General features: G+C 40.4%; 1 protein-coding gene across 6 annotated transcripts in view; it reads left to right on the forward strand.

Moving 5' to 3' along the window:
• Window positions 1-544: 544 nt before the first annotated feature.
• Window positions 545-24,860, forward strand: part of p2rx4b (purinergic receptor P2X, ligand-gated ion channel, 4b) — a 36,092-nt gene continuing 11,776 nt past the window's right edge. The window contains exons 1-6 of one of the 6 annotated variants that reach the window (XM_055011273.1): window positions 545-680; window positions 1,097-1,228; window positions 1,594-6,509; window positions 6,875-6,978; window positions 8,427-8,549; window positions 9,418-24,038. In XM_055011273.1, coding sequence (XP_054867248.1) covers window positions 14,156-16,792 — 2,637 coding nt within the window. In that variant the 5' untranslated portion in view covers window positions 545-680; window positions 1,097-1,228; window positions 1,594-6,509; ... (1 more) ...; window positions 8,427-8,549; window positions 9,418-14,155 and the 3' untranslated portion in view covers window positions 16,793-24,038. Of the gene's footprint in view, window positions 1,229-1,593; window positions 6,510-6,874; window positions 6,979-8,426; window positions 8,550-9,417; window positions 24,039-24,860 lie in introns of those variants that run through there. The other 5 variants (XM_055011274.1, XM_023291998.3, XM_055011272.1 and 2 more) reach the window with 5 other exon arrangements.

Consider the following 24,860-nt stretch of genomic DNA (forward strand, 5'->3'; position numbering starts at 1 on the left):
GATCCTCGATCTGCTGGTGGGTGAACTCCAGGCTTGCTTTCAGGTCTTTTATCTCCTGGTGAAGCAAGCTAAGGATATCGAGCTTCTTATTAATTGACTCGAGAACACTTACCTGGATATCCGTGACCTCCAAGTCTTGTGTGTCCGTCGAGGAGTCTGCCTTCTTCCTCTTGCTCGGGTTGGCGTCTTCCATCGTGCACCGGACGAAGTAGTCGTCAATAAAGTTCTCAAGGTCCTCCACTGTGAGCACTACCGTTTCCGATCTTGAGCAGGCTATTTAGTTAGGTTGTTGTTTTATTTATTTATTTATTTTTCATACAAATACGTCGAGATAGCGGCGATTTGTTTACTTCTCATCTAGCAGCTGGGAGCCGCCATGTTGAATTACGTCACTCTCACTGAATCTCGCGATCTCACAGCATCTCGCGATCACTCTCCTCTTTTTAGAGTGTACGCTGATATCGAAACACAGAATTATAGCTCCACCCTTCCGAATGCACGCGCGCTCCTGCGGCGGCAGGGGATACACTTTCTGTCGGGGGAAGCTACTTTGACACGACACCTGCCGCTGTCCCGCTGATTTTGGAAGTCACTTCCAGGGTGGTCTTGTGTTTGGTTCACCCTTCTTCACTGTGCCGGTGATTGGATGTCTGCCATCCCGCGTAGTCCGTGGCCCCGGGGTGGGTCCAGCTTTATTCACCGCAGCAGCAGATTGTGTGCCGCTTTTTTGGTTCTGTAATTTGGAAGTGCCTGTTTGTTGCGCATTTCTTGTCTTTTCCCCTTTTTTTTTCTTATGTTGGGCAGCAGTGGACTGTGTGCCTTTTTGTTGATTCTGTGATTTTGAGGGTCCTGGGGTTTCAGTTTGTTGCGCATTTCTTGTCGTCTCTTCCACGTTGTGTTCTTTCTTGTCTTGGGCAGCAGTGGACTGTGTGCTGCTTTGTTGATTCTGTGATTTTGAGGGTCCTGGGGTTTCAGTTTGTTGCGCATTTCTTGTCGTCTCTTCCACGTTGTGTTCTTTCTTGTCTTGGGCTTGCTCCAAACCTACTAAACTAAAGGCAACTCTCTTTACAGTGCATTTTCTCGCACATTGATTTAGGTGCAATGGGGCGTCCGTCAAGCCTACAACGCCACATTCTGAGCAGCATGCTCCTGAAGGACTTGGCTCATTAGGTGAGGCCACAAGGGGCTGTACTCCTGCCATCTCCATGCACTGATGCGCTGTTGCCAGGTATGCACTGTCACAGGTGTCCCCAGACAAGTGAGACATTGTTATGAAAGGATGACTTAGCGCCATGTCAGGGGTTATATTGTCAGTTTCCAGCATCAACGTGAGAAAACTTTTAAACTCTTTGACATCTTCCTCCTCTATGAGGTTGTCAGATTTTTGGTGGCTAACTCCTCCGCTGTCAAACAATGCTTTCAAGACATTGCCAAGACGACGCATGTCTCTATGATTTTCTGTTAATCGCTCTTCAGCAAAGCCAAAATCAATGAGCTTCACTTTAAACGGGTGCAAGTCATGATTAACGAGCATTATGTTTTGTGTGCTGATGTCACAATGATTCAAACCAATTTTTTGTATTGCTTTGACAGCCACCAACATCTGACAAGCGATGGGTCTGATCTCCGCTACACTTAGCAGCTTCTCGTTCCTCGTTTTTAGGAAATCACGGAGGCTTACATCAAGTACTTCAAAGGTCAGACAAATGTCATCTGCAAATTCAAAATGCTTGATAAACTTTACCAGATTGTGCTTGTCAACATCGAGTTCTTTGAGTCTGGACAAGTATTCAACCTCTTTTTTGCCGAATACTTTGCTGCTACTCCAGATCACTTTTAGAGCGACCAGCTCTTCACTGTCGGCTTTTTTGCACAAAGCCACTTTTCCAGAGAAACCGCTTCCAATGACCTTTTCGACGTAGTATGAGTCGGAGCTGTCCTGAATTTCGATGTGTGGTTTCAGCCATGCCACTCCGGCTTCCTCCCACAGTCCAAAAATATGCTGAGGTTAATTGATCATTCTAAATTGCCCGTAGGTGTGAATGTGTGAGTGCTTGTTTGTCTTTGTATGTGGCCCTGCGACAGACTGGCGACCTGTCTAGGGTGTCCCCTGCCTTCGCCCGAGTCAGCTGGGATAGGCTCCAGCCCCCCCGCGACCCTAGTGAGGATTAAGTGGTGTATAGATAATGGATGGATGGATGGATGGTTTCAGCCATGCCATTTTTGAATAAAAAAAATCTGATCAGAAGTATTCCAAAGTTCTCAGAGAAGTCCGGTATTTATAGCCTCAGCTGAAGCCACGAATGACGTCAGAATAACGTCACAGTCTAATGACGTCTGAGCGTTCTTACTTTAAAATGTTTTATTGACTTATATTCAGTTCTTGTTGTTGCTTTTTGATATGTTGTACCTCCAGTTTTGAAAGATGCTCAAGAAATAACATAATTGTTATTAGTGGTAATAGAGTGGATTAGCTTAGTTTTGACAGGGATGTAGCCGCTTAAAAACCCTGTAAAACTGTTGAAAAAATACATCTGTTAATTTTTTTCTTATTTTTTGAATCTATCTATCAATCTATCTATCTATCTATCTATCTATCTATCTGTATATATATCTTTTTTATTTAGTTTTTTTCATTCTCAGATCACAGTGGTTACTTTTATTAGACGGCATTTGTGGTTTTATTGTGTTTTGGTATGCTTGCTCTAATCTGTTATATGATTTGTATGATTTAGCCCAAAATCCCCTCTTTGTGCTGCCGTGTTTTGACTGCTGCTCCGCAAGGAAAGTCAGCAGTGTCAACACAAAGGAAATTTTGTATTGAAAGCACTCAGTTTGGGAGTTATTCACTCGGTTTGATGAGTTTGCTCTGCAGAAACTTCTTATTACCTTCACCTTCACTTTAAAAACAAGAACAAAATGAGGACTATAAAGTCTGTGTGCCTTTACCTACATTTAGAAGCTTGTTAATGGAAATGTGAACCTTTAGTTTGACCTAAAGTTCCAGATAATCAGGCTGTGATTTCATGAAACAGTTCAGCTGAAGTTCGTCTTTATATTTGCAAATGTGTGAACAATAAATTATAGGGTTTTTAGCTTTTGAAAATTATCAGCACAACTGAAATGAATTAGTTTTTGGGTTGACAAATATTTGATTGAAAAATTACTGTTATACTATTTGTAAAGGAGGTGTCGGGAAGGAGACCCAAACTTGTGACCTCTAGGAAGGACTGTATTTAGACTGGTTCAGTTACATTCAATCGCCCCAGGTTGTCCGGCCAGAACAAAAGAGAATGCTAGTTTACACTCAATCATGCCACTCTTAATTCACAAATGAGAATTTTCCATGGTCGCGATTATGGTTGTGTTTGAGTTATTATTGCTGTGGTTTCTATAAAAGGACAAAGACAAAAAAAATACAATAAGCGATGACAATTATGAATGTAATAACACAGTGACAACAAATTATGTATAAAATAATGAAAAAGATTGACTATATTACTGAAATGTTCATGAATATGTGTACCATTCAACAAAAGAGGCTATAATTTACATAAGGGCAAAAACAGTACAAACAACATATAGGCCCTTTAATACTGTGGCCCCTTTTATGAATAATGCCAAAGAAACACATTACAATATCAATCCGCCCTCTAAAACACTAAAAACTAAAGCCCAAATAACATTTGGCAAATAAGGGGTTAATGGTCCCAATGGACGCGAGGCGAGGCGCACACGCGCTCATCACGTGAAGGGAGCATGCTGCCTAACTTCGAGGCTTATGCGCAGAATAAAGCCCCCCGATGATTAAACGAAACTTTAGCAGACATATAACAACATAAACTGGACATGACTTACATTCTCATGGACACACAACACGAAAGGGGGAAGAAAAGTATGCCGAGAAGAAGGGGAGAGGACAGAGCGTGTGCCCTCGCCGAAGTCACCTGCAGACTAACAAAAACCAGCGCTACTGATATCTGTCTCCTGGCCTATATAATCTGCCTGGAGACACAAAGCATATCAGTCTCCAGCAATCTACACATGCTTACTTGGGTCTTTTGTGCATTTGCAAATGAAGTATTACCTGTTTAATTTTGAAAATGTTAGCGATACCATTTTAGCTATACCATGTTAGCTATGCCATGTTAGCTATGCCATGTTAGCTATGCCATGTGTTAACTTAGTATTTTAACTAAAACCTCGGTATTTTACAAGTGCACTTACCGTGTCTAGAAATCAGATTTATCTGAAGGTTGTAAAAATACCACTGAAATGGTAAAGTTGTGTAAAGGTCATTGAATGTGTGTGTCTTGTTGACTGGCTGTGAAAGACTGCTATTTTGTGTAGTTCTTAATGGGGAGTGCTGAATGTTTTTTTTTTTTAAATGCTACATGCTCTTAAATAAACCTTGAAGCAATTTCATTTATTATCTTATGACAGAAATGTGATTGGCAAAGTAAATATAAAGCACAGTTCATTAAAAATGCAAATTATTTAACAAAAATACATTTTACGTTTTTTTAAACCAAATTTTATTGAACAAATGTACACACAAATGCACAAAGTCATTTCAAAAAGACATTTTCCAGCAATAAAACAGGTTGAACATCCTCAGATGTTATTACATTAGTTGTTATACACGTTATATACATTAACACGTTATAAACGTCGCAGACCACAGACGTCATCAATTCGGGTCATGTGATCGTCTGTAAATAAAACTTGTAATATCTCAGAAAGTATAGCAGCACAAACGAAAATTTTAACGGCACAAATCAGCACAAACGAAGCACTAAAAAAATAGACCAGTCTGGTTCATTTTGGAGCAAGCTGGGGGGATGATGACCTCTCAATAACCTAAAAAATAATCTTTAATATCTCAAAAACTATAGCAGCACAAACGAAAATTTTAACGGCACAAATCAGCACAAACGAAGAACTAACCACTCAGCCTGTTTGCTTGGATTTTTTTCGTGGGTGGGGGGTCAGCTTCATCAGCAGGGTGATCGCTTACACTTTATTACAAAAAGGAGAAGGAAAAGACATTATTAGGCAGCACTATCAATATTATTAATTACGCAACACGCGATGTATAGCATTTATTTAGGTTGAAATGTCAGGTGCTAAATTACCAAACATGTTTGACAGTCAAAGCATGATCGTAACAATCCACATTTTGTTTTATTCATAAACTGCTATCAAAGTAAAAGTCAAAAATGGAAATGATTAAGTACCACCTGAAAAAGCCCAAGTACCACCAGTGTAGTACTCACACATAACCACAGTTTGAGCACCACTGGTTTAGAGAACTGTTAATGCCTATTTTCTTTAACTACCATTCTTTAAAATGAAATAACATAAACATATGTATTATATAATTGGCAGACAAACTTTGAAAAACGGTGATCGAATGTAAAAGCTTGAATTGAGATGTGAAAATATTTATAGTGGTGAAATTAGAAAAATTGAAGTTGAACTAAAGTAAAAATGTGCATTAGAATGTACAATGATTTTGAGCGAAAAAAGGACAAAACAATAAGTTGTTTTTGTGTAAAATTTTATTTTAGAATACAGTTGAGTTTTAAGTGTAATTTTCTGAAATTATTAAGTAGGTTTTATATATGATTTAAGTTAAAATAAAGTAATATAAAAGAAAAAAATGACTGAATTTTTTGCTTTAATCTGACTAAAAATATAAGTTTGGTTCAACCTAAAGAAATAAGTTAAAAATACTTATTATATTAGTTGTTATCAATTGAAACACTTTTTTAAGTTGGTTCAAGTAAATTCTTTTTAGAGTGTACGCTGATATCTAAACACAGAATTATAGCGCCACCCTTCCGAATGCACGCGCGCTCCCGCGGCGGCAGGGGATACACTTTCTATCGGGGGAAGCTACTTTGACACGACACCTGCCGCTGTCCCGCTGATTTTGGAAGTCACTTCCAGGGTGGTCTATCATCCTTCTTCACTGCGCCGGTGGTTGGATGTCTACCATCCCGCGTAGTCCGTGGCCCCGGGGTGGGTCCAGCTTTATTCACCGCATTTCTTGTCTTTTTCCCTTTTTTTTTCTTATGCTGGGCAGCAGTGGACTGTGTGCCTTTTTGTTGATTCTGTGATTTTGAGGGTCCTGGGGTTTCAGTTTGTTGCGCATTTCTTGGCGTCTTTTTCTCTTTTTTTTTCTTAGGTTGGGCAACAGTGAACTGTGTGCCTTTTCGTTGATTCTGTGATTTTGAGGGTCCTGGGGTTTCAGTTTGTTGCGCATTTCTTGTCGTCTCTTCCACGTTGTGTTCTTTCTTGTCTTGGGCTTGCTCCAAACCTACTAAACTAAAGGCAACTCTCTTTACAGTGCATTTTCTCGCACATTGATTTAGGTGCAATGGGGCGTCCGTCAAGCCTACAACGCCACATTCTGAGCAGCATGCTCCTGAAGGACTTGGCTCATTAGGTGAGGCCACAAGGGGCTGTACTCCTGCCATCTCCATGCACTGATGCGCTGTTGCCAGGTACGCACTGTCACAGGTGTCCCCAGACAAGTGAGACATTGTTATGAAAGGATGGCTTAGCACCATGTCAGGGGTTATATTGTCAGTTTCCAGCATCAACGTGAGAAAACTTTTAAACTCTTTGACATCTTCCTCCTCTATGAGGTTGTCAGATTTTTGGTGGCTAACTCCTCCGCTGTCAAACAATGCTTTCAAGACATTGCCAAGACGACGCATGTCTCTATGATTTTCTGTTAATCGCTCTTCAGCAAAGCCAAAATCAATGAGCTTCACTTTAAACGGGTGCAAGTCATGATTAACGAGCATTATGTTTTGTGTGCTGATGTCACAATGATTCAAACCAATTTTTTGTATTGCTTTGACAGCCACCAACATCTGACAAGCGATGGGTCTGATCTCCGCTACACTTAGCAGCTTCTCGTTCCTCGTTTTTAGGAAATCATGGAGGCTTACATCAAGTACTTCAAAGGTCAGACAAATGTCATCTGCAAATTCAAAATGCTTGATAAACTTTACCAGATTGTGCTTGTCAACATCGAGTTCTTTGAGTCTGGACAAGTATTCAACCTCTTTTTTGCCGAATACTTTGCTGCTACTCCAGATCACTTTTAGAGCGACCAGCTCTTCACTGTCGGCTTTTTTGCACAAAGCCACTTTTCCAGAGAAACCGCTTCCAATGACCTTTTCGACATAGTATGAGTCGGAGCTGTCCTGAATTTCGATGTGTGGTTTCAGCCATGCCATTTTTGAATAAAAAAAATCTGATCAGAAGTATTCCAAAGTTCTCAGAGAAGTCCGGTATTTATAGCCTCAGCTGAAGCCACGAATGACGTCAGAATAACGTCACAGTCTAATGACGTCTGAGCGTTCTTACTTTAAAATGTTTTATTGACTTATATTCAGTTCTTGTTGTTGCTTTTTGATATGTTGTACCTCCAGTTTTGAAAGATGCTCAAGAAATAACATAATTGTTATTAGTGGTAATAGAGTGGATTAGCTTAGTTTTGACAGGGATGTAGCCGCTTAAAAACCCTGTAAAACTGTTGAAAAAATACATCTGTTAATTTTTTTCTTATTTTTTGAATCTATCTATCAATCTATCTATCTATCTATCTATCTATCTATCTGTATATATATCTTTTTTATTTAGTTTTTTTCATTCTCAGATCACAGTGGTTACTTTTATTAGACGGCATTTGTGGTTTTATTGTGTTTTGGTATGCTTGCTCTAATCTGTTATATGATTTGTATGATTTAGCCCAAAATCCCCTCTTTGTGCTGCCGTGTTTTGACTGCTGCTCCGCAAGGAAAGTCAGCAGTGTCAACACAAAGGAAATTTTGTATTGAAAGCACTCAGTTTGGGAGTTATTCACTCGGTTTGATGAGTTTGCTCTGCAGAAACTTCTTATTACCTTCACCTTCACTTTAAAAACAAGAACAAAATGAGGACTATAAAGTCTGTGTGCCTTTACCTACATTTAGAAGCTTGTTAATGGAAATGTGAACCTTTAGTTTGACTTAAAGTTCCAGATAGTCAGGCTGTAATTTTATGAAACAGTTCAGCTGAAGTTCGTCTTTATATTTGCAAATGTGTGAACAATAAATTATAGGGTTTTTAGCTTTTGAAAATTATCAGCACAACTGAAATGAATTAGTTTTTGGGTTGACAAATATTTGATTGAAAAATTACTGTTATACTATTTGCTGTTTAGCTTTTAATTTAGTAATGAACAGTGATGTCGTTGTGAGGGAAATATTTCATTGATACTTGTACTTGTTCCTCTTTGTGTACAGCCTGATGCCCCCACAATTTTTCTGAGAATTTACAAACTCCTTCACTAATATTACATATTAATATTACAACTAACATTACATAATATTAATATTACAGCAGTTTTTCCATTGTACCTTTTAAAGGGAGAAGAAGTACGATTGTCTCAACATCGTCCTCCTGACTGACCTTAACACCCAGGCCAGCCCAGATAATCTGGATACTATTATTGAAAACCTGAAACAAGCTGGCATCACCCTGCAATTCTTGTAAGGTTCAAACAGACCCACAATGTGCATTTCAAAGTTTATTGCTTTATGTGATAGAATATGAAAATCAGGTTGTAGGAGATTGTTTGTTTCTTTTTCTCATTTGATTGATTTAATTGATTCATTTATAGTGTGAAAAGAGCACAGCACATACTGTTTATTGTAGTATTTTATTCTGCACACCCTTTTCTTGATCTAATTAGTCATTTTTAGCATTCCTTCTCAATCTGTTTGGATTGTTAAATGTCTATGCACCTTATGTAGCTTACTACAACTGTAGTTTTCTTACTACCTGTCAAAATCACTTTAATTCACTTTATATCACTGGGCCTTGAAATGTGTAAATATTGTATATTGACTTTTATACAATTAGTATTCTATAGATTTTTTTATTTTTTATTTATTTATTTTTTTTAAATAATGTCATCAAAGTTATTTTTCTCGTTATTTTTTTTTTTAAGTTTTTTTTTTTTTTTGGCCTTTTTGTCAGCTTTATTAGATAGGCACAGTGAGAGAGAGACAGGAAACAGGGGAGAAGAGTCGGGGGAAGACATGCAGCAAAGGGCCACGAGCGGGAATCGAACCCGGGCCAGCTGCATCGGGGACCAGCCTCTGTACATGGGTCGCCCGCTCAACGCGTTGAGCTATACAGGCGCCCAGTATTCTATAGATTTTTAAAGTGTTTTATTTATAGTATTGTAGAGCTTTTTTTTTTTTTTAAGAGTATATACTAACATTTAATGTTAGTGTGGTTACTAGTCTGCCTGTTTTGTGTTTTTGTTTTTTTTTTGTTGTATGTAAGTTGCTGAATATTTGAATTTCCCTCGGGATTAAGAAAATATCTTATCGTATCGTATCTATCCTCCAGTTTGCCTTTCCCTCTGGAGGACGATGAGGAAGGTCAAGGAGATGGAGAGAGGAGAGGCCCTGGCCACCCAGGAACAGGCAAAGGTCTGACCATTGGCAGCGCTCTCTCTATCCGTATTGTTGGCTACAAAGCAGTAAGTGGACTGTGGAAAGCACTTTTTTAATACTTACATGCTTATTACAAACATTACTTGAATAGCCATTATTTATTGACTGTATCAGAGAATCACACTTCTAACATGTCTTAATAAAACAGTACTGTTCTGCAACTGTACTGTTGTTTTGCTGCAAATACTTTGGTATTGGGCTGTACAGTTAATCGGATAATAATCACAATCACAGTTTTGGCTTCCCACTTTCAAATGGACATCATCGACTGTGATATTGAGGTTTAAAATGCATGCTGTGTTTATAGAAAACAGCCTGTGTAGAAACAAAAACACTTCAGATGAGGTAAATCTGACAGTAAACTGCCTTTTTCACCCTCTTCAAAATAATTTGTAGTCATTCAATGTAATATTTGGTCACACACTTGTTGTTTGCAGTGCTGTAACTGAGTAGAGAGACCAGAGAATTCTCAAGCTAGCACCAGTGTAGGAGTAAAAAATTCAGTAAATTGTACTCTCTGTTCATAAGCATGCTCAGCAAGTGAGGCATTTTGGAGATAATTACATTTATATAAAAACATTTATATTCTGCATCTAGGACGCCCTAAATTTGTGAACAATCCTAGGAGCTTCAGTAGAAAGCAACTGGTCTTCTCTTTTAGGTTCTTGAAGACATTTCGTCTCTCCAGGTTCAGTTGCTTTCTGCTGAAGCTCCTACAATTTACAGTGACCTGGATGACTGAAAATCTACAAAGATATCACAGCATAATTGTTATCTTAATATTTATCAGTATATTTCAGATTATTGTTTGACCATAATCATTCAGCCCTATTTCAGTGGTTTTTAACTAAACTTTAACTTCACATTCCTACCTGTCCCTTCTTGGTTACTGCAACAGGACAAATCTAGGTCTAGATCTAGTCTGACATGTTTTATAATATTTCATGCAAACATACAGAAGATGGTTCGTCAGCAATAGAGCAATAATGAAGAATTCACTGTTTAGACAGGCTGTACTGAAGGGAGTTCCTCCAGCTGTTAATGAGGCCATGGAAGGAAATCCAGATATTCCTGGGTGCACTGGTGAAGTGTGGGAGAGACATTTCTCTCATCACATGTGTAGAGCACAAATCAAAACCAACAAAGAGAAATTTGAGGTGGAGAGTCAACAGGTGCGCCTTTTAAAATTACAATTGGATAAAGCTAGACATGAAGTGAATGATGCAAAGAAACAAATTAAACTAGTGAAACAAATGATGCAGCAGGAACGGCAACCAGTACCTCCATACACACCTCCTTTGCCCGTCCAATACTATCCTCACCTCAACCTCCACCTCAATATGGCGGACAGGGTTATTACAGAGGGGCTCCGGGAAGAGGTAGAGGCAGGGGAGGATTCCGGGGACGAGGCGGGGTGCCGGGAGTGGGCCATGGGTGTGGACAGCCTGGACATTGGTGAAGGGACTGCCCCACCAATCCACCCACACAACAGGGACAGCCATTGATGCAGCAGGCACCTGCTAGAGGGAGAGGAGGACACCAGGCGGCTTGTGGAGTGCAACTGAGAGCTGCCTTTTCTTGTGGCTACACGGGCGACGTATTCCACATTGAACTGTGATGTTGATCCTTCTTACTCCTCTTCCTTGACTGTTGAAGTGACCGGTTTCTCTGGGGTGTCTACTAAGGTGCCAGTAACAAGGCCTTTGACCACAGCTGTGGCTGGCCAGACTGTGAAACATCGATATGCACGTTCCAAACAATCTCCCACCAGTCTCATGGGATGAGACCTACTCATTAAGTTGGGAGCTTCGGTGCTGTGTTCATCTGATGGCATCACCCTCACGTTTTCAAATGGTCAAGCAGTGAACCGTTCCCTGCATAGTCCTGTCTTTCACAGCAGGATGATGCTTTGCGCCAACACATCACCTGGTGCACCTGGACAGTGGGCTGACATCTATTGGGGTCGTTACTACACACAGGAGACAGAGGAGAATGATGCTATGGTCGCTGAGCCAATCAGAGCCCAACGCTGTACACTAGACATTTTGTTTCAATTGAATATTCTTTTAATATGTTTTAATTCTTATTTTTTTATATATATCTTATGTTGTTTTCTATTTTTTAGGCTAGAAAATGCTTGTTTTAATGCAAAAATAATTAGAATGCTGTTAGCTATGACTGAACTGTTGTGCTGCAATGCACCATAGGAGTTCGGGGTGTAGGGGGCTTAAATGTCATTATTGTGGTTTATGTTAGTGTTACAGTGTTATTAGTGTTTGTGTTTTATTGTATTTTTGTCCTAGCCTAGTTAGTTTGGTTAAGTGTTATGTTGTCAGGACCATGAGTGTGAAGTGTAGTGTGTTTGATGACTTCCTGCCATATTTTTAGTGTTGTCAGTGTCTCTGTGTCAAAATAAAAGCATCTGGTAGTTGCATAGTGCATAAAAGGCAGATGTTCGTTCTCCAGAATCGTTCATCAATGCAGCTCACCACAATAATAAATATAGAAAAATAGCTATACAGCAAAATTCTGCGATGTAGCGGATAATCTGCGATACCAAATGCAATTTAAAAATCCACGACACAGTGAGACCGCGAAAAGTGAACCACGATAAGGCGAGGGACCCTTGTATATATATTAAATGTTAAATACACTAAGTGTTGTGTTGATAATGGAAAAATGCTGTAATATTTATAACAGGTCACATCAACTTTATTTCATATGATATTTTCATGTAAACTTTCCCAAAAAAACATTTTTTTTATGAAGCACTACCGTAAAATCCATAATATCAACACATTTCTTTACTGTAAATGAAGAAAATGCTTTCCCGTAATTTTACGGCAGTGTTCTGGCAACCACAGCTGCTGGTATTTTACTGTAAAAATACTTTTTCTTTACAGCGTATTTGTCGTTGTGTACTGTCCTCCTAAGACCTGTTCCAGTAAGTTCAACATGACTTCCTCAAGCCTAATAACCAATCCTAGCAATAAGTGTGTTCACACAAACGGGGTATTGTTAACTCCAGAGGTCTAACTGCAGCATGGGAGGTGTACAATTACATATGTCTCACAAAAAGAACCCACTATACACTTAAATCAATATACGCAATTTAAAAGTACAACACTGACTAAAAGCAACACAGCTGCTGCGTGCAAAGAAGGATTGAAAACTAGCAAAACACTGCAGACTGTGTAAATGCCTAATTTAAATAGGCTGATCAATTTTACTGCTTTACAAGTACATCTCGCTATATACAACTGTGTATTCTATTGAATTAGTGTGTTGCTTAGATGATTTCCTTCAGCATGTAAGATAATTTACTCTTTCAGCTGGAGCCTCTAGTGGTGTAAAACAGTCTTGGGATCAAGTAAAGAACAAATATGAAAACATAATTCAAACTGGTAAGTTGGTTTACTGTAAATCTTGCAAGGTCAACAAGTACAATGCTTCGGTGCTGTAATATTTTTTTTTAAATTTAAGAAGTCTCTCTTTTAGGATTATATTACCTGTAGAAAAATAAATTGTATTGAAATTTCTTGCTGTCAACACACACACACACAAAAAAAAAGGCACAAAGACAATCTCAATCTGATGCTCATCAGAGAAACCAGAGTTCTGACAGAGTCTAAAAAGTTGTCTTTGAAGGAGATGTGACAGTCTCAGCCTTTGGCTGTGCCTGCTGCTGCTCCTCTCCCTCCTCCCTTCCTGAGGGTGGGCAGGGCTACCTGGAGCTGCCTGGCTCCTCCTCTCCTCCTGGGCCTTTTAAACTGATGCAGTACACCTGGCTCTCTCGGCTCCTGCGCCCTGGCCATCATGCTGCCCTTTTGTTCTTTCTTTATTCTAGTTTAGTTTGATTAATCTACATATCCACACACCACATACACCACAACACTTGCACACATACTGATCCACACTTTTCACGTTCTATTATTTAAATAAACATTTTGTTAAACCTTTGATTTCGTGTGGTCTCCCCTCTTTGTTACTTCTCATCAAGCCAGAGTAGTAACAAGTGGGGGCTCGTCCTCGGAGACAAAACCTGTTTTTTGGGTGAGTTGGTAAATTCTTACTCTCCTACCCAATACATTTGTTAAATTTGTTTGAATTTTGGTTTAGTATTGTGTGTAACTTTGGTTTTGGGGAGACTGCACATGTTTTGTTAAGTTGGGTCAGTTTTTGTAATTTGGGTTGTAGTTTGTTGTTTAGTTTGGCAGCATGGTTGGCCATGGGTTGGAGCAGATTTAGTGGCAAAACCTCAGTTTTTTGGTCCAGTTAGTGAAGCCTGTTTTTTAGTTTGTTAAAGTTTTTTGTATTTTTGGAAAGCTTGGAAGCACTTCTTTGAATTGGGGCTTTCTCTTGTAGGTTTGGGGGCTTGCTCTTTTGGTTAAGCCTTTTTTCTGTTCGTCACAGTCAAGCGGTTAGTGTTCACCGTACAGGTTTCCTGTTCTGAGTGTTCTCGGGAGCACCTCCAGGTTTCTAGGTTTGTCCTGGTAATGCTGGTTTCGAGTGCGTCAGTACCCGCCGCAGTACTGTGTGAAGACTAGGGTTGAGTTTAGTTTTGGTTAGGTAGCGGGGGAGCCTCAGTTCGTAGTGTTTTTTTCAGCTTTTTCCAGTTTTTTTTCTTCACAATGGCTTCAGTGGAGAGTTTTCTTCAATCGCCATCAGATGAGCTGCTGAATAGTTGTACCAAGGATCAACTGTTAGAGCTAGTTCAACACTATGGCATTGATGTTGGAGATGGAAAGCTCAAAGATGAAATTAAGTTGTGCTTAAGGTCTGTTTTAGTTTCGAAAGGGGTTTTGCCAGGGAAAGACGGAACTGTAATTAATTTTGAGGGTTTTTCTTTAACTTTTGAACAAAAAAGGGAATTAATTAGGTTAGAAATGGAGAAAGAAAAAATGGCAATGGAGCAGTTAAGAATTGCACTAGAGAGGGACAAAGTTCAACTAGAGCAGGACAGGTTAAAAAGGGATTCATCTGACAATGCTAGTCAAAGAAGGGAGTTTGATTTAGTGTCTAATTTACGTCTTGTTCCTAGGTTTGATGAGAGTGATCCAGATACATTCTTTTCACTGTTTGAGAGGGTTGCTAATTCCAGAGGTTGGCCTGATTCAGAGCGAGTAGTAATGTTGCAGTCAGTCTTTACAGGGAAGGCTCAAGCAGCGTATTCAGCCCTAGGTGAACGTGAGAGTAGGGTGTACAAAACTGTCAAAGAAGCTGTGTTAAAGGCTTATGAGTTAGTTCCAGAGGCTTACAGACAGAGGTTTAGGTCTTGGAGGAAGTCTGAGAGGCAGTCCCATGTCGAGTTTGCTAGAGATCTGACTAAACATTTCAATAGGTGGTGCTCTGCTTTAGATGTTAAATCCTATGAGGAACTTTGTGATGTGATAGTTCTTGAGCAGTTTATTGATTGTGTTCCACCAGAAGTTGCCACTCACATCATAGAGCGAGGGATTTCTACAGTTTCTGAAGCAGCCACTGTTGCTGATGAGTACATTTTGGCACACAAAGGGAAAAGTAGGAAAAGCTATCCCATAGATTTTTCTACAGTTAGACCTGCTAATCAGTCTAGGTTTGGTAGGTTTGAGTCTGCTAGGCCTAGTCGGTTTTCGAAGTCTACAAATTTTGATTCATTGTGTAATTATTGCCATGAAAGGGGTCACTGGAAGTCTGATTGTCCTGGTTTGAGAAACAGAGGAGTTCATCCTAGTGGTAAAGTTAAACCTGCTGCATTTACAGCACTAGCCAGTAGGAAGCTGTCTCCAATCTCAGGTGCTAGGGCTAGGGACTATTCTGGATTCGAAGCATTTGTTTCAGATGGTTTTGTGTCCCTTAGTGATACTGATTGTAAAGTGCCAGTGAAAATTTTGAGAGATACAGGAGCGACTGATTCATTCATTAGAGCTTCAGTTTTGCCATTTTCCAAAGACAGTGATACAGGTGACTGTGTGATAGTTAGAGGAGTTAGTTTGGTTCCGTTGAGTGCACCGTTGCATAAAGTTTTCTTGACTTCAGGATTTGTTGAGGGAAATGTTCATATTGCAGTTAGACCAGCTCTACCATTAAACGGTGTAGATGTGATCTTAGGTAATGACTTAGCCGGTGACCGTGTTTGGCCTTCTGGGGGTCCTGTAAAAGTTTCAACTCGGAAGGAACCAGACGACTGTGAGCGGACCTTTCCAGAGGTGTTCACCGCTTGCGCTGTTACCAGGGCCATGGCAAAGGCTAAGTCGGACACTGAAGATTGTGATTTCAAACTTGACTTTCAATTACCCGAGTCTCTCTCTGTCTCTCAGCAGGAGTTGGTCACTGAGCAAAGGGCAGATGCATCCTTGAGCGATCTGTTTGACCAAGTGCAGCCCACTCAAGAGGCAAAAAGTTCAGCATCTGGGTATTTTCTGCAGGATGAGGTACTGGTTAGAAAATGGATTCCCCAAAGGACTGATCTCCTGGGAACTCCAATCTTTCAAACTGTAGTTCCAACAAAGTTCAGAGAAGAAGTTTTGTCTTGTTCCCACAATCAAACTGGGCATTTAGGAGTTAACAAAACATACCATCATATTCTCCGTTATTTCTTTTGGCCTCGTTTGAAACGTGACGTTGCATCCTTTATTAAAACCTGTCATACATGTCAACTCACTGGTAAACCAAATCAGTCCATTAAACCAGCGCCGCTTCGTCCAATACCTGCTATTGAAAATCCATTTGAACATTTAATAATTGATTGCGTCGGTCCCTTACCAAAGTCAAAATCTGGTTCTCAGTATCTGTTAACTGTCATGTGCTTGGTAACTCGCTATCCAGCCGCATATGCTTTACGTAACATAACTGCCAAGTCTGTTGTTAAGGCTTTAACAAATTTCATTGCTATCTTTGGAATACCAAAAATCATCCAAAGTGATCAGGGCTCAAATTTTTCATCTCATCTCTTTGCCCAAGTTTTGGAACAACTTGGTGTTAAACACAATCAGGCTTCAGCATATCATGCACAGAGCCAAGGAGCACTAGAAAGGTTTCACCAACCTCTAAAATCATTGTTGCGTTCTTATTGCACAGAGTTGAACAGGGATTGGGAAGAAGGGTTGCCTTGGTTGCTCCTAGCAGCTCGAGAAGTTTGTCAAGAGAGTACTGGCTTTAGTCCAAATGACCTAGTTTTTGGCCATAAAGTGCGGGGTCCATTGGCAGTTCTTCATGATAACTGGGCTAAAGATGAACCTCCAGCTAATCTATTAGACTATGTTAATGGTTTCAGACATCGTCTTTAAACGGCGGGTCAATTGGCTAAACAAAAATTGGCAAAAGTTCAAAGTAAAATGAAAACTTTGTATGACAGACATTCTGAGAAGCGACAATTTAGTGAGGGGGATCAAGTTTTGGCATTGTTACCTATTGCGGGGTCACCATTTCAAGCAAAGTTTCATGGTCCTTATACAGTAGTGAAACAACTTTCTGATCTGAACTATCTCATTGCAACTCCTGATAGGAAAAAAAGGCATCAGTTGTGCCATATTAACCTCCTAAAACCCTACTTTGTTCGTGAGTCTTTAGTTATGACTGTTTGTGAGGAACATCAGCCCACTCTTCATGGGGGGGGGGAAGTGGCAATGCCAGATGAGGCTGTGCTTTGTGGTCGCCTGAAAAATTCAGAAACACTGAAAAACTTAGATTCACTATTGTCCCATTTGCCAAATGAAAGAGCTAAACAACTTAAAGACCACACATAAAGCTCAAAGGGATTTTCTAGGAATAGTGATGCTATTTTCCAAGGGAGTCAGTTGGTTAGTAGGTGATGTTTTTATATGTGTTGATCTATTATCTCAAACATGACCTGCTCCGGAGTAGGTTGGATGTGCAGAACAACTTGACGTGACAGTGTAGCTTGGTGAGAAATGAATCACCATCTTAGCCCTGAAATCCCAGAGTTAAACCTGGAGTTATCTGGCTAACCTCGAATCCTGCTTCACCGTACAGGCTTCTGACCCTTACTCAGAGTGTTCATCTGAATTCTCAAACTTTTCTTTCTGAAGTAGTGATTGGTAGAGGTAACACAATTGTACTGGATGACAGACTCAACACTGCTTTTAATTACTTTGCCGCAGAGGTGGGGCCTCAGTGGTTTGTGTGTCTGTCTCACTGTTAGCAACATGACTCACAAACGGACTTACAGATTTGGATGAAATTTTTCTGGGAAGGTCAGAAATGACACAAGGGGCACCTGATTAGATTTTGGCAGTGATGCAGCTTATAGTCTGGATTCACGGATTTGTTACAGATTTCCATATCATTGCGAGATAGTGGCATGGTGTCACTGTAACTATGACAACAAGTGAACACTACGTCAGCTGCCTGCTGACGATCACATGATTGCAATCCTACTACAAATCAACCGCTTCGGACTTATCGGGACTTATCCGTCGGAAATTATACGACTGAGTAGCTTTGGCGGAGTAGTGCGCTCTCTGAGTGCTTTTCTAGTTAATTATGGGACTCAGCTGGTTTTTCTTAGCATGTAAATAAACTTACTTTCTCTTTAAATCATACTTTCGATCATGTTCTGACATATGGCGTAGGACCTGAACATTTAATATTGTTTCCTCAAAACCCTCTTTTGTCTCACCATTTTTTAAAAAATTAAGCATGAATTGAAAATAACGAACTACACTGCATTAGGCAAGAAATTCCACCACAGTAATGTCTACCTGCTTTAAGGAAATTATTCCATTATCATTTAAGGCATTGAGCCTTAATTTACCTCTGAACCTGACTATACTCTCGCATAGTCTTACTGATAGTCCTCCAGTCTCACTACGTACAATACTTGACATTGGTGCGCAACAGCCCTGTTAAATCTAGAATAGAATTCAAAATCCTTCTTCTGACATATAAAGCTCTTAACAACCAATCTCCATCATATCTTAAAGACCTGATAGTACCATATTACCCTAGCAGAACTCTTCGCTCTCAGACTGCAGGCTTACTTGTTGTTCCTAGAATCCCTAAAAGTAGAATGGGAGGCAGAGCCTTCAGTTATCAGGCACCTCTCCTGTGGAACCAGCTCCCAGTTTGGGTTCGGGAGGCGGACACCCTCTCTACTTTTAAGACCAGGCTTAAAACCTTCCTTTTCGACAAAGCTTATAGTTAGGGCTGACTGGGTGACCCTGACGGGGTGAGCTGGTGTTTTCATTTGCACAACTGACTTCCCCTCTTGACGTCCCTTTAGTTTGCCCCTAGTTATGCTGCTATAGGCCTAGGCTGCTGGGGAACCTCTCTGGATGCACTGAGCCCTTCTCTAACTACCTATGTATTTACTATATATACCATTATTGCATTACATTCACTCTGTTTCTTTCTGTGTCCTTTCTCCGAGTGTCCCTGGTCCCAGAGCTGGATGCTGGATGCTTCAGATGTGTGGCTGTGTTTTATGGTCCTTGTGTCCCACCCCCCCACCTCTCTATCTCTACCCCTCTATCTGTATCCCTCTATCTCTACCTCTACCCCTCTATCTCTACCTCTTCTGTCCCTCTCAACCCGCCCGGCCAGCAGGCAGATGGGTCCCCCCACATTAGAGCCGGGTTCTGCTCGAGGTTTTTTTCCCTGTTAAAAGGGTGTTTTCCTTGCCACTGTCGCCTTTTGGCTTGCTCTGGGGGTCAGGCATATGGGTTCTGTAAAGCGTCTCGAGACAATTTGACTGTAATTGGCGCTATATAAATAAAATTGAATTGAAAAATTGAACAGAAAAAGAAGGCAATGAATGTGAAGAGGCACTTCTGTACAGTACACAAATCTACACTTTAAAGCACTCATTGATAAAAGCTGGAAAAAAGGTGGCATTCCACTACTTGAGAATAACTTCACATAACCAAGAAACATATTCTAATAAATTTAAAACTGAAAGAGCTCTCTGCAATGCCAGGACAGCAAATTCTTCATCTTTAAGAGGAAAACAAGAACATCTGCAGGTTTTTTTTCAGCAGAGTAGTCAGGAAGACCAAGAGTTACAGCTCCGTGGAGCCTTGCATTCTTTTTGCTTTCAGTAATAATGACTTCATGAGCTTCTTTACATATTGAAACTATTAGAGTAAAAAAACAGCACATCCTTCACACAACTGCCTTCGATGTATCATTAAGTACAGCTTTAGAATGTCTGTAAGACCTGATTTATATTATTATTCTCTCCCTTTCTCTCCTAACTCATTTCAGCAATTACTTCATCCTAATCATCAACATGTCATTTAGGCTGCATCCCAAATACACTGCTTAAGGATGTTTTTCCCTAATTGACACATCCATATTAGATCTGATTAATCTATCTGTATTAATGTACTGGAGGCTTTTAAGTTTGCTTTAACAAAACCTCTACCTAAAAAGCCTACTCTTGATCCAGGTGCCTAAGACAACAATGGACTTAAATCTAACCTGCCTTTTATTTCTAAAGTCCTCAGAAAAGTAGTTGCAAGCCACTGATGTGACCATCTGTACAGAAATGGTTTGTTTGAAGAGTTTCAACACTGGTAAAAGTCACCAATAATGTCCTTATAGCCTCAGACAGTGGACCCCGTATAGCTGCTAGATCTCAGTGTTCCGTTTGACACCACTGATAGCAGAATTTAATTACAAAGATTGTATAACCCATTCCTGGGTAAGCACACCTCGCTCTAGGTTCAGGAAGAGCTAAGTATAAATAAGTGCAAATGACCAAAAACATACTGGAGTTTGCATTAACTGCAACTTTAGTTGCATAAAACATTAAACATTCACATACAAAAACACAACAACTGGGCCCATAAGAAAAGAAAAGAATACTGTCCTTTTTCTGAATTTGTCCTTTCACAGGCATTTGTTTCAGCTGTCCCGTTCCTTTGGTTGCTCTTCTGTTTTGAGTTAAGTACAAAGTCAGTGTCAAGTAAGTCGAGGCTGATCAGATATGTATAAATGATCTGTTCAGTTATGTCAGACTTAGTAGGATAATGTCATTCACGTTTGAATTGTTAAGAAGTTGTCACAAGTGCACTCTAAGTATGTCGGTTCAAGTTGTAACGAGTCTTGGAGACTGGCAAAATCCTACCACTGGGCAGATCATCCGTTGTTTAAGTGGCTGTGCAGATTCTGGAGATCACACTGGGAGACTCGCCATCTACTGGAATCAATGGAAGTTCTTCACGGATCTTCTCGCACGACAAAAAAGACCTAACCTGCATTCACAAACATGCTTATAGTCATTGTCCTATTTCATCTCATTTCTAGTTCACATTTCTCTTAAGTTTTACATTTGTCTCCTTTTAAAATGTTACAAATCAGAGGAGGCACTACTTACCGTGGGCCGACCCATCACCATTAGGGGCTTTCGACCAAAGAGCACCAGGTGCTAGGTTGGTTCAAAGTTGAGAGCCAGTGCTTTTTTTGGTTCAAATCTCGTGCAGCCCCAGAACGGGTTTGTGTTTCCATTCAGAAGGAGCAAAGTTGGAGCTGCGTCATTGCGCCATCACAAAATGTGTGTGCGTCACTACGTACGTAGCCGTTCAACAGCGTTCACGCCGTACGGAAACCCACACAACAACAATGGAGGACTTCATTGGAGTGGTGTACATGGCTTTGCTAGTGTGTCTCGCCATCGCTGAACAGCAAAACCTTCTGTTAGGGGTTACCCATCGGCGTCGCCGTTCCAATGCCCGGCAATCACGTTTGAGAAGAAAGGTAATTATCAAAGATGTTTGGATACTTAACAGTAAACGTGCTAGCGTTAGCTTAGCTACTTAGCTTCGACTATGCTTGCATTGATTACTTAGCGGTTAAACACGTGCAATAAGTTGATGATCATATCTATGTTTATCTTTTTAGATGTTTTTAGATGTCACCCCGCCCTCTGCCCGTGACGTGCTCGGCTCTCAACTCTGGCCACCTCTGGCCCAGCTACGAGTTGGTGCCCGAAACGGCCCCAGTTTATGGAGCCCGGAGCCGCAGCTCCGGTGGTCGAAACACAAAAAACCGGCGCCAAGTCGGGCGCCGGCTCCAACTCCGAACGGGCTCCACCCCGGTCGAAAAGAGGGTCATGACAACCCTGCCGGGCCCCAAAGCTCTAGTGGCACCTCTCAGGAAGAAACCGACTACCTAAGAGAGCACTACCACAACATGAGCATTCGAATCAAGGAGCTCATCGCTGAGAACCAGCAGTACTCCTTCAAAGATGCTGAGCTCTAAGGCCAGGATCGAGCACCTGCAGGAGATTCTGCTGGAGAAAGAGAAGGAGCTACAGGATGAACACCAGCAGAATGAGGAGAGAATCTCAGTCCTGGAAATGCAGCTCAGAGAGCGCAAGGAGGCCGAAGAACCGGCTGAGAACACCATCGAGTCTGATGAACAACAGGACTTTGAGGTTTCCTTTGAGAACATGAAAATGTTGTCCATGAGTTGGGGAGACTACATGGACGATGTCAATGAAATGTAAGAGCAGCTGGAACTCAAAGACAGAGGGATCTTGAAACTCAAAAAGGAGAACCAGAGTCTCTCTGCTGCTCTCAGAGCTGCCCAGAACCTGCAGAGAGATGAAGGCAAATCTCTGGAGGACAGCAAAGAGTTGATGAGGGAAGAAAAGAGGTTCAGAAAGCCAAGAAAGAGCTTGAGCAGAGGACAAAAGATCTGGACAAGGAAAAGATCTTTCTGGAGGAACAACAGAAAGAACTCCAGACACACCAGACAGAGCTGGAGCAGAAGGACAAAGATCTGCAAGAAAAGAAGATCCTTCTGGAGAAACAAGAAGAAGAACTCCAGACAAACCAGAAAGAGCTCAAACAGAAGAGCAAAGATCTGCACGAGGAAAAGATCTTTCTTGAAAAACAGTAAAAAGAACTCCTGATAAACCGGATAGCAACTGAGCAGAAGGACAAAGGGCTTCAAGAAAGAAAGATGTGTCTGGACAAGCAGAAAAAAGAAGTCCAGACAAGTAAGAGAGAACTCGAGCAGCAGAGAAAAGATCTGCAAAAAGAGAAGAATCACTTCTCGAGCTTCTAACAAAGAGAATTCAGAAGTGGAGGAACAGAGGAAGATTCTGGACGAGAAACAGAAAGAACTGGACGAGGTGAAAGAGAAAATGAAGGAGGCTTATCTGAAGATGAAAGAGGAGAAAAGTGAAAAAAAACATGAAGACAAAACTAGAGATGAGCGAGATCCTGGAGCAAAAAAATCTAAAAATTCAGGGAAAGACTGAGAAACTGGAGGAAGAAAAGAAAAAAATAGAAGAAGAGAATAAAAGACTCCAGCACAAGAAAAAAGAATTGGAGCAAGAAAAGACAGAAATGGAGGTGAAGTATGAGAATCTGCAGAGCGAGAACCAAGAACTGAAGCAGCAGAAAACAGAAACAGAAGACAGAAATAAAGAGCTGCAAGAAGACAAGATGAAGCTGCAGGAAGAGATTCAAGACTTGGAGGTGAAGCAGCAAGAAAACGAGCAACAGAAGAAGAAGAAGAAGGTGGGCTGCTGGAGCTGGACGTTCAGGAAGTCCTGAGGTGGACGAGGCTCATGAGCTTCCTTTGATTCACCCCTTCCTCACCCTCCACTCGCCCCTTTTCTCCCTCCTTCAACTCTCATCCTTTCTGCCTCCACCTCCCCCATCCTTCCTCCATCTCATCTTCACCTCTCCATCCTCCCTGCATGATCCAAAAACACCTTCCTCACCTCTTCAACCTCACCCCGCCTTCTCTCTACCTCACCCCAACCCTAACCCACACCCCCCCCAAAAAAAATCCCCCAAAAACTAAAAAAAAAAACTAAAATATTTCTTCATGTTTCTGCGTATTCTCCATGTTACTTATGACCTCGGTTTAATTACCAGCGTTACTTTTTACTGTTGTATTCTAGCTGTATTTTAATTTGCTTGTTTTATTTCAGTGATGTGGATTAAAGCTTATTTGCAGATATACTCATGTCTGCAAATAAAAGAATATCAATTCTCAGCAATAACATTAAAAAGAAACACATTAATCCACCATGTTTTCCTCAGAAAACTCTGACCTCATGTATTATATGTGACTTTATCTACTGTATGTGATTACTAGCAGCTACTGCTAGAAAAAGTCTAAACTTTCTTGTATTTTGTGGTGGTTTTGTTCATCACTTGTTGTCTCCTAAATCTACATTTGATAGCAAAAATGTAGATTTCTGTAATATTTTTTTGCTCATGATTAAAAGATTTTTAAAATAAAGAATCAAAATCTATAAAGCAGAACCAGAGATATCATCTTTTTTATCCTACTCATCTTTCTTCTTTGTCAAAACCCAATGCCTACATTACCCACAATGCAGCAGTTTGCGCAATTTGATGTGCAAAATGTGTAACATTTCAACTTTGGGTGAAATATTTTAATTACATGTACAATATTTGACTTTCATGTACAGCATGGCATTATAATGTACAGTATTTCCTTATTTTACATAATATTTTACTATTTTATTATTTTATTTTTTAGTATTACTTCTTTCTTTTCTATTTTTACTGTATGTAAAAATACAGACTTTTGTCCTTTGTCATTCATGCAGATCACCTGCAGCGGTCATGACAGATCAGACTGCAGGCAGGAAGATACTGAACCAGAGACAATTACAAAGACTAGTGCTGTACAAAATTAAACAATCATTCATCACAATCATGACTTTTAGCTTCTAACCACTATAAGAAAACAATTGACTGCGGCTTTTAAAATTTAACAATGCACTCCACTCTTGGAAGACGTAGAACACTTACTTGCGCTGTTTTCTCCGCTCATAGAGAACAACACATGGATAAAATCAATCGCTTTCATCTTGGACTACTCTGAAATGAGGACACTTTATCTCACTCTTTTCAAAGTAAATTTTGCTCTCATACCTGTCTGATCACACAGCCACTGAGCAGCTTCTACCGCATTCTGCGCTGTGAGGCGTTCAGGGAACACCGGTAAATGTCCCACCTTAAGCAAATGTTCAGCTCGTGAGGTGTTACTTATAACCACCTGGTTGGTGGATGCAACGAACTTAAATGTCTGTCACACTTTATTATCAAATACAATAACCGGGGGGGGGGGGGGGAATTAAAAGATCATATTTGACATTACTAAAGTAACTGTGCAAAACAATTATCTTAAAAATCTACTACTGCAAAAGTTAGTCTGGAGTATCGGTATCGATATTGATATCGGCGATACTGGCGCTGTATTTACTTGGTATTGGATCGATAGCAAATCTTGCAGTATTGCACACCACTATTAACTAGCAAGAGAGAAGAAGCAACTTCAAAGATCGGTCTGAGCAGTAAGAGCGCTCACACTGTCATTATTTCTGACACCAACCTAAAATGAAGA

Source organism: Amphiprion ocellaris, chromosome 6 (assembly GCF_022539595.1).
Source record: "Amphiprion ocellaris isolate individual 3 ecotype Okinawa chromosome 6, ASM2253959v1, whole genome shotgun sequence".
In the NCBI taxonomy this organism is placed as follows: Eukaryota; Metazoa; Chordata; class Actinopteri; family Pomacentridae; genus Amphiprion; species Amphiprion ocellaris.